This window comes from Geotrypetes seraphini, chromosome 19 (assembly GCF_902459505.1).
Source record: "Geotrypetes seraphini chromosome 19, aGeoSer1.1, whole genome shotgun sequence".
Taxonomy (NCBI): Eukaryota; Metazoa; Chordata; class Amphibia; order Gymnophiona; family Dermophiidae; genus Geotrypetes; species Geotrypetes seraphini.
The window spans coordinates 31,707,264-31,717,656 of record NC_047102.1 but is presented as its reverse complement, the minus strand read 5'-3'; the positions used below and the strand labels follow the sequence as shown (position 1 = coordinate 31,717,656).

The 10,393-nt window shown below is 44.5% G+C and overlaps 1 protein-coding gene across 2 annotated transcripts in view; it reads right to left on the bottom strand.

The window, feature by feature from the left end:
• Nucleotides 1-372: 372 nt before the first annotated feature.
• Nucleotides 373-10,393, bottom strand: part of PNPLA2 (patatin like phospholipase domain containing 2) — a 53,242-nt gene continuing 43,221 nt past the window's right edge. Inside the window, exons 7-10 of one of the 2 annotated variants that reach the window (XM_033928189.1) lie at nt 10,001-10,133; nt 7,042-7,164; nt 6,668-6,746; nt 3,653-3,866 (exon numbers count right to left, since the gene is read on the bottom strand). In XM_033928189.1, coding sequence (XP_033784080.1) covers nt 3,801-3,866; nt 6,668-6,746; nt 7,042-7,164; nt 10,001-10,133 — 401 coding nt within the window. In that variant the 3' untranslated portion in view covers nt 3,653-3,800. Of the gene's footprint in view, nt 3,867-6,667; nt 6,747-7,041; nt 7,165-10,000; nt 10,134-10,393 lie in introns of both variants that reach the window. The other variant, XM_033928188.1, reaches the window with a different exon arrangement.

The window sequence follows — 10,393 nt, the reverse complement described above, 5'->3', positions numbered from 1 at the left end:
AGAGGAGGAACGAGAGCTGTACCAAAAGACCTGAGATGGAACTTCAAGTCTTCCACTTTTCATATCAAAAAAGCTGAGTTATCGATGTGAGCTATGCAGTCCTTTGCAGGTAAAGGGACGCTTTTATCAAGTGGAATTTATATTTCCTCTATCACACACACAAATCTCAATGACTTGGGGCCTCTTCTATCAAACTGCACTAGCAGTTTTTAGCACAGAGAGCCGCGCTGAATGGCCCGCGCTGCTCCCGACGCTCATAGAGTTCATATGAGTTCAATTGAACCAACCAGCCATGAACACCACCACTGAGCAACCAGTAGGTGAAGTACTGAGGGTACTATTGTCCTTAAAAGCATTCACTCTGACAATATATCTTCTATCCGGAAAATGTTTAATTAAAATAAATAAGGTTCTGAGAGAACTGAGAGGGTTACAGCATCATTTGGATTAAATAGTCATAGTTTTAAAAGAGCAATACAAAAATAAAACACCATAAAATACAAACTTTAACAGGTGAATGTACCACCATTTCACATTTCCTCTCTTTACCCTCTAATTTTCATTTAGCTTTCTCTTTCTCACAGTCCAGTCTCACAATGGCTTCTATTGCCTGTATTGGGCATTGATACACTGGACGATAGTCACCACTGTTCAACAAGGCCAGTCCATGTAGCAAACACACTGGCCCCCAGCAGTACTAGATTTGAAGCTTCAAATCTCCAGGCTGAAGGAGCCACTGGGGGTCAGGCCTTCCAAGAGTTTTGCCTTAACCTTCCTGGAAAAAAAAAGTGTGGTACCTCAACCTCCTCCACAGGACAAAGAGGCACCGCAGTCTCCTCTTCAGAGCAGACTATGGGATTTGAAGTTCCCATGTTGGCCCTTCAGGATCTCTATTCTATCACAGCCTCTGCCTCATCTCTGCAACATCTCTCTTTGCAGTTCAATCTCACCTGCTGTGCCCTCATGATTTCCTTTCTAAGCTCTTAGCCTCCTTTGCCATTAAAAGTCAAAAACAGGTTAATATCTATGCCAAATGGTGCTCATCAGGGTTATAATATAGCAACTTGTTGACAGGGAGAGGCTGGGTCAGTCCTGATTTTCCTCTCACTGCATACTGGGACTTGTAGTCAGAATTTCTTAAGAAACAGGAACTGCAAGGCCTAAACACAATGAGTAGAAGCCTACAACTGGCTTGGCCTCTCCCTACTGACACAAAGTTATATGATAATCCTGTTTTCAAGTAAGCAGATTTGGTCCTGATTTTATCCCACTGAATTAGAGAACTATAGTCCACCCACAAGTGCAATGGGATAAAAGCTGACCAGAGTCCCCCTTTCAAGGTAGGGGCTAGTAGTCTGCTCACTGAGTTTCCTTTTGCAATAGCATAGGCCTACCCAGACCCCAGGGCAGGGGTGAGAATGCCTCAATTCTAGTCCCCAACTGCTACAGATGCCCTGCGTTACCTTGGATATATCACATTATTCTTCTGGCCCTCAGTTTATCCACCTCTAGTTACAGTGACACTGTGAAGCCCCTTTGTATAGCCTGACCAGAGTCCTAGAGGAAATTACAATTCTATAATTCCTCTGAGAAACAAGTGACCAGCAGGATGCACTGGGATAAAGCCAGGTTCATTTCCTGTGGATCTATCTTCATGCTCTCCTGTCAGTTAGTTGGTGTGTGCCTTTTGCCCCATCATGTAGTGGTTCAGAGTGGCACAATTTGCAAACTACATAGTGCAGTTGCTTTAGCAATATGTTTAGAAAATTTTTCCCATTAACCTTCTTCTAAAAAACTGAAAAAAATAAAAGCTTCAAACAAAATTTATAACAGCAGTGCTGCCAAGTGAGCAAGCTCCTGCAGATGGACGTTTGATCTTACATAGCAGTGCACTGTGGTATTTGCAGACCCATTTTTAACATTTGAAATCAACACCACTGCCCCTGGAGTGCATCAGGAGGGGGAGCTAGTAAGGCAGAAATCTGAAGTCTTCCTCCAGAGACTGGGTCACAGGAAGAGCTCAAGGTGAAGGACCATATACCACTAACAATGAACTGGATTGGTGGCTTCCTTGCCACATGACCCAAATTAGTTTTCACCACTTTCTTCAAGGTGATAACCACATGAACAATAGTTTCTGGAGCAGGCTCTAATGTTCTCTGAACCGATTCAGAAAGCAAAAGATGACAAACCATTAACAACGTAAATCCACTGCTTATCCGTGAGGGTGTGTAGCATGGGATCTTGCTACTTTTTGGAATCCTGAATTGACCACTGCTGGAAACGGGGTGCTGGGCTTTATGGAGCTTCAGTCTGAAAAGTACTGCTTGCAAGAAAGAGCAAAAAAAACTTTCCAAGGACAACAGTTCAGTGGTTCTCAGTGCTGGCCCTTGTGGCCAGGTCCGCTCTTCAGAACAACTCCACTAACTATGTAATATACAGTTAAACAAGATCCACAAAAAAATCTAATTTACAAGGCTTTGGTAAACCTGTAAACCACTTATTCAATTCAAAAGCAAATAATCAAGTTCCTAAAGACCAAACATAATATTGGGTATTACAACATGGCTACGTTCTAGGGAAACATCACAATCCACTAACTCTGAATTAATCATCACGCTTGGAATTAGGAAAGATATTTTTCCCTTTGGCTACTGGGTGCAGATGCACAGAAAATTTTTTCCTCCCCTTGAATCAAGTAGAGAGCCATGAAGGTCGAGTTCAACGAACATCCACTCTTCCTTCAGTCTACCCAGCCAGGGATGACAAGGACTGGAGCGGAGCATGCAGACATTAGTGCGAATTTGCTTGATCAGAGCAATACTTCCTGCTGAAGGGAGGTGTTTCCTTGCTCTCAGGTATTCCATGGTTATGCAACTAAGACAAAAAAAAAAAAAAAAAGAGAGAGCTTGTGCCAACCTTGGGCACATGAGCCTTCTAGAACACAAAGGGCACCATATGCCCTTGTAAAGAAGTGCTGCGTAAAAGTGTTCCAAGTCAGACACACAGGCTACCTGACCAACTGCCCTGCAGGCTGTGGGGAGAATAAAGGCTGACAGAAAGACTCTAGTCCATAAAACAAAGTGGCGGCCTGCAAGGAATATGGTGCACCCTGAGACAATGCAGGCAGAGTCAGTGTGAATAACCCAGAAAACAAAGCGGAATACGTAGGAAAGTGACAGACAGCAGCATAAATACATACATACAGATGTACATTACTGGGATCTGTATATATGAATAGACACACAGACCTATGTACAAACTGCTGTGAGCAAATGGTGGCAGGTACAGATATGACAGCAACCAATGTGTCTTAGGATCAGCTCTGTGCCAGCCACCACTCTCACATCTGGTGTCTTTCTGGCACAAGGGGTTAAGTTGGCTGTCATGCCAGGCTCTTCCTGGCACAGGGAGTTATGAGGGTGATAGTTTACTGTCAAGTCCAGTATCTCATTGTCATGAGGAATTAGAATAGCTGCAGCCAGGCCACTGCCACGTCCGGTGTCTCCATGGCTCTAGAAAAGTTGTAGATTGGCCTCCACTGCTGCTGGTGTGCCCATGCCATGGGGAGTTAGCAGGGTGGCAGACTGTCCATGCTGGTACCCTGCAGGACACTGCGCATCTGGAGACCTTCAGGCTGTGGCTGTGGCTGTGGCTGCTGCTCCTGGTGGAAAAGTGAGGCCTGCATGTCAACATTGATGCAGAAGAGGCCTGGCATGAGCTGGCGCTGGTAATCTTCCCATTTCAGCATCATGTCCATCAGAGAAGTATTGCTACGCACCCACTTGGGCAATGACTCACTATAACTGAAGACCAGAGGTACAGGCAAGCTTTGGGTCCGCCGAAGCTCCAGATGATAATATAGCCTAAAAATAAAACATAAAAAAAACTTTAACACACCATAATAAAAAGGGCATCCAGAGCTCTCTTTCTGAAACTTTTTAAGTCTAAGCGCTTTGAAATTGAGCCCTCAAATCACAAAATGCAAAACAATATATCCAAAAAAACCAGGTGGTACCCTTATTATGTATTACTTTATAAAAACTGTAAACAGCTTTTATTAATCTAGTAATATCCAGTCTCTCCAGCAGAGTTGAGCTCACGCAGAACAATGAAGTGAATAATCTGAGGCAAACTTTTTTTTTTTTAAAGATGTTCAACGTCAACTCCAAACTGCTCTAACAATTTTATACTCTTTGCTCCGACCAATTTCACTCTCTATGGGCTTCTTCAGGGAGCAGACAGATGTCATAAGACTGCATCCCCTCCCCCCACCCGAGTCAGTATCCAGAGGGTACCCTATAGGTTCTGCACTCCAAGGAGTGTGGACCTCGGAGGGGCATGGATGGGTCAGGGGCATGTCAGACAGATTACAAAATAAGAATATATGCCTACAAGTCAGGCGCAAGTCTTTACACCATTTGGCAGGTGTTAAGTACTCATGCCAAATGTTAGATGCTTATATGTCAACTTATGCTAATATTCTGTACTGGAAATTCCGGTACACTGACAAATCCGCATACAACAATTGCGCCCTATGAATGCGAAAGGCATACATACATTGAAGGCCTCGATTTGCTCAGACTACTCAGGCCCCGTCCCTGAGGCACCTTAAGCCCCTCCCAAGGGATGGGGCCTGAGGAGTCTGAGCAAATCAGGGCCTCCCAGATATCCAGTTATGCAAAGGGTTCTGATAATCATCATGTAACCCTTACCCTAACACTAGATAGGAAGTGAATGTTTTAAGCGTAGTGGGGAATCCCCCCCCTCAAAAAAGAGGGTTACTTTGTGACCCTCAAAAAGACAAAATAGTATCCAATTGTTGGTACGCATTTGACGGGTGACCAGAAATTCCATGCGTAACTGCTGTTATAGAATCCAGTCTTAGGGCGCATCATTCCAGCACCTAACTTTTGGCAATCTATTGAGAATCACCTATTATATATAAATCAAAATAGTAACAGACAACAGCAGATGCATTCTGATTAGAGAGAAAATGATGGCTGCTAAAGACCATCAAGGCCAGTCCAGCTACTTAATTGCTCTTGTAATGGGAACTGTCCAGTTAGCTGACCTGTGTTCTAGATATCTGCTCTTCTTCCCTGACTGCTCAGCAGAGCTTTGCTTTCTGCTCTTTTCCAGCTTGTCTTGACTGCAGAACTTGCCTTATTCCCTGGGGTTTCTGGTTTATGTCCGTCCCACCCTGGAGTTTTCCTGATGTAATCCTATTGACTTGTGTCTTCTTCTCTAAAGTACTATGATAGTTTGTCTACTAACAAACAGCATTTGCAACCTTTCAATCTGTGTTTCTAGGCCCTGTCAACTGCCTATATCCTAGCCATGAACACTGACAGGGTGCCCATTCCTGCCAATCACCCAAACCCCAACTGGGCACCCTGTCTGTTTACCTGTAATGAAGGGCTACAGCTGGGATCCAGAGGGTAAACTTTCATTTTACAAAGCCATTTTACACTTTCCCCTGTTGTAATGTTTAACAAATTCCTAGAAAGACAACACAAGGAAGCACAAAAGATGCAGGAAATTAGAGGGGAAGCTGCTAGCAACATGCCGGGGCGTTTGTAGATGAGTTCTTCAGGGAACATGCAGGGCCAAGAGAGACAGAGCTAAACTGAAGGAAAACAGTGCGAGCTGAAAGCCTGGGATTACAGCCAGTGGGATGGAGAGGGAAAAGGTGGTCATGTGGCTACTGCAGCCTGTGGCAATGGTCCTAACACAGACATCCTTGTCTGTCATAATTAGACTGTGAGCTCTTTCGAGCGTCTCTTGCACGTTTAATGTACAGTGTTGTGTGCGTCTGGTAGCGCTTCAGAAATAATGAATAGTAGTAGTAGAAATTGGTGTGAACAGGAAGAAAAGAAGCACGGAATGGGCATAAGTGAGCTAGGCCTTGAACTCCCTTTGCCTCTTCTCTCAGGGTCCACGTGACAAAGATGGTGTAGAAAGCCTGAGGGAGGTTCCTGAGGTGTCTCTTCCCTTCCTGCAGAACATCCACCCCAGCCCGCCCTCTTCCCAGAGGAGGAGAGCAACTGTACATCAGAGCACTCTCGGACTGTAAGGTTTGAAGAGCAGGACTGTGAGATGTTGGAGGACAGAGAATATGGCCTGACATGCAGCATCTCCCCTCTTCCTCCGCCTTTTCTTGGGCCAATCTGCACAGGAGGAAAAAGGGAAACTCAGGGTATGGGTGAATATTCTTGGAGAAGAGGGTGAGAAAGAGAGGGACAGAGACAGCTGAGGGATGCAAAGAGAACCGAGATGAGGGTCTTGTTGGGGGCTGGAGAGAATGGGAAAGAGAGAGATGGGAGCTATTCATTCTGCAGAGGGGCAGAAAAATTGGGGGTTGACAAGGGAGGGAGATGAAGTCTGAAAGTTCAGTTGGGGGCCTTTATGAAGGAGGAATTCTACACAAAAATATTGCAAATACATGATGCAGAATTTTAAAATACTATGTAAAAAATGTTTTTCAAACTATTTGCACAGCAGTTTCAATTTATTTGCACTGAATTCCCCCAGGAGCAATGTAGATGTGTTTCTGATGGAACCATCTGCTACTCCGCGGGCCCCACCCCCCACCCACGGAGACTGGCCGAGCTCACTGCTGTTCCAAGTCCCAATATCAACAGACCTCCCCTCAATGACCACATACTGTGATAAGGAGACCAGGCTGGGGTGTGGCACTCTCTGTCCCCGGATTCATTCTCAGTAATTTCATAGCCATGGCTGACCTGGAAGAGATGGGGGGAAAGAGGTGACAGCTGCCATGGATCAACTGAAAGGCCTGAGGAGAGAAAGCGCACATTGCAAGGATGAACATGACCTGACAGAGATGGCGAGGGATGGTACCTGTCATGACTGAGCTAAGAAGGATCGGGAGGCACCGGTAGCATCTGTCACTGGACAAGCTGGGGGATGGGAGAAGGGAAGGTGAGAGCTTGAAGGAACTCTACTATATGCAAAGCTTAGGTTTAGCCCATCGCCTTTACTGTGGTGAAATGAGTTTTGAAAAAGAAGAGTTTTTACCTCGCAGAGATGTGACTTCCCAATTTCTTCTTGGCTTTCCTCAGGACACAGTGGCAAATATTTCTCGTCTGCTCTTTCATCCACCTAATATCTTCTGGGACATCTGGCAGCCACTCAAAGAGCCTGAAGAAAAAAGAAAGCAAAGAAAAAAAATAATTAGAGGATCAGAGAAGAGACAGAGTGAGATGGGAGGAAGAGTTCAGAGAACAAGGATGAAGGGACTCAGAAGACAGAAAGAGTGAGAAGGAAGAGAAGAGGCAATGAGGTCAGAGGAGAGACAAAGTAAGACAAGAGAAAAGGGTTCAGACAGACAATAAGAGGGGTCGGAGAAGGCACAAAGCAAGATAAGAGAGAGAAACTCAGAGAACAAGATAGGAGAGAAGAGAGAATGAAAGGGTAAAAGAAAAATAGAATGAGGCATGAAGGAGTGCAGAAAGAGGAATGAGTGGGAGAAGAGCCAAGAAAGGGAAGAATGAGCATTTAGTCATTTGGGAGTAGAAAACTTGGACACTTTTATTTATTAATGTACTTACTATACACTGTAAAAAAAAACCAAAAAACAACCAAAAAACTACAGCAAAATGTTTTTTGTCGTATCTTCCACAGAACTCGGCCGGTTCTTATGAAATTTAGTGCGTCGTGTCCTGAAGTTCATGTAAAATGCTGTAAATATTTCCCTCCGCACCACAATGCTACCTTGTGAAAATGAATTGTGAACTGAATAAAATAATCAAAAAGTTTTATGGCATATCTTGCAGAAAAATGTAAAGTCAAAAAGTTATGTTTCAGTTAAGCAGATGTTCAAAGTGTGCTCCCTTGGCCGCCACTGATCTATGGACTTGTCAATGACGCTCTGCTTCAGCTCGGCCCAAACAGAGATGAGGCGCTGTTTAAGGTCTTCGATGTAAGATATTGCTTCCTGTAACAGCCCCCAGATCCGGTAGTCAACTGGGTTTAGGTCTAGTGAATTCACAGGCCAGAGGTCTGGAGTTTCCCGATGTAGCAGTTCTATAGTGTCCTTTGTCCGATGTGCTGGGGCATTGCCTTGTTGGAAGATAAAGTAGTCTCCTAACATGGGACGGATTACTGGCAACAGCTTCTGTGTCAGGAAGACGTCTCGATAGTATGATGATGAACAGATCTGTGAATCTGAGTTTTGAGACTGCGACCGAGACCATGATTGATTGGCTGAAAGTCGAGCGGGTCCGTAGTACATTTGGCATTAACCTTACACTTGTCTTGTTGAAGGCACATACAAGCAATCATTCTTTGTGTTAACCGGTGGAGGTACTGTAAATATCTTTTCATCTGTAAACCAGATAAGGCTGACACTGTGCTCCGGGAAGTTGGTGAAAAGTTATTTGCACCGTTTCAGGTGTGTGTCTTTCTCGTGTAAAGTTAACTCTTGGGCATTACGCTTTTTAAGACAGTTTAATTTCAGATCATGAATTATCCTAACCACAGTTGTCTGGCTTATTCCTGCTTCTCTTGTTATTTGGGGTGTTTGTGGTGCATCCTCCTAGCTCACCGGCAATGTGTTCTTGTGTGCAAATGAGCAGCGGTCCGCCGCCTGGCTTACGATCAACAGTGCCCATTGATCGAATCTTGCAGAGCAGCACATCAAGGCCATTTTTGTTTCAACCCTTCCGAGAAATCTTCAACAATCATCGAATGCTGAAACCTTTTAACAGTATCAAATTCTTTATCAGATTTCAGTCTTCCTCAGTGAAAACCATTTTGATACAGAGACTGTTTATAAACTATTGTCTGCTTCTGCGTGTATCCAGTAGCAACAATTCATTTTCACAAGGTAATAGTGTGGTATGGTGGGAAATATTTGCAACATTGTACATCAACTTCATTCAGGACAAGTTCTGTGGAAGATGCAACAAAAAAAACATTCTGGTGTGGGGCTTTTTTCGGTTCAGTGTATTTACTGCCTTTCTGAAGAAATTTACCCAAGGTGGTGTACAGTAAGAATAAGCCAGACATAGGCAATAGACCAGGGCTGCCCAAGTCCGGTCCTTGAGATCTACTGGCAGGCCAGGTTTTCAGGATATCCACAATGAATATGCATGAGAGAGATTTGCCTGCACTGCCTTCTTGGTATGCAAATCTCTCTCTCATGCATGTTCATTGTGGATATCCTGAAAACCTGGCCTGCCAGTAGATCTCGAGGACCGGACTTGGGCAGCCCTGCAATAGACAATTGCAGTAGTAAAAAATAGACATAATATGCACATTATGGTACAGTATGCTCCTTACAATGTCAACACAATGCACAGTAAAACATCTTAATAGACAGCATAGTGAAGGTGGAACAAATAGACAGAGAAGATACAGATAGAGTAACAGGGGTTAAACAAAGTTGAATGTGAAATCAGAAAGATGCATGAATGTGATCTCAGCTAGGGTAGGAGCTGAATAAGCAAGTCTTGCAGCTGGTGTTAGTCCTTGGGTGTGTGACTAACTAGTTAGCTGCTTCTTACATTAAAGTCTTAGGAGAAGACCCGAGTTTTGACCTGCTTCCTAAAGTAGAGAGAGTTTTGCTCAAGATCATACCCAGCATGCCCTGGTTCACTCCTGTCATGGCATTGAACAAAAAACCCATCTGGAAACACTAACTCAGGAGCAAAACATCTGTGTTGTCAACTATGGAGCACCCTGTTAGTATAGTGGAAATATTTATCAATATCTTACCTTTCTTCAGTGCTACTAGAGCAGGGGTGAGCAACTCCGGTCCTCGAGGGCTGGAACCCAGTTGGGTTTTCAGGATTTCCCCAATGAATATGCATTGAAAGCAATGCATGAAAATAGATCTCATGCACTGGGGAAATCCTGAAAACCCGATTGGATTCTGGCCCTCGAGGACCTGAGTTGCCCATGACTGCCCTAAACACTGGCATCCTACACATGGCATTCTTTACAGATAATGCTTAGGCCAGGGAATATGGCTTACCTGACAGTGAAGGAGATGGCAGACTCTAGAGGCAGTGTGTACGGAAGCATCAAAACAGAAGCCAGCCGTACAGGCAGCAGGTTGGAAATAGCCGAAAATGCGCTCCTCTTCTCTGTGCAGGCTTCTGCCAAGGCTGAAGGAAGAGAGCAAAAGAAGGGTGAGAGAGAAAAGCAGAGGTTCCCAGGGACAGACATCACACAGCTGGGATCAGAACGTGAGATCTTCTCTGAGGTTAGGGTCACACTTCTGGAACAGTTTTAAGGATCTCATCTGAGGCTACAGTCACTTTCCTGGAAACTCTCTCTGGGATTTGCCAGGATTTCTGAAGGTTTAGTCCTTGAGATCCCTGAGGCTACTATCATATTCCTGAGATTAGTCCTGAAGATCCCTTGG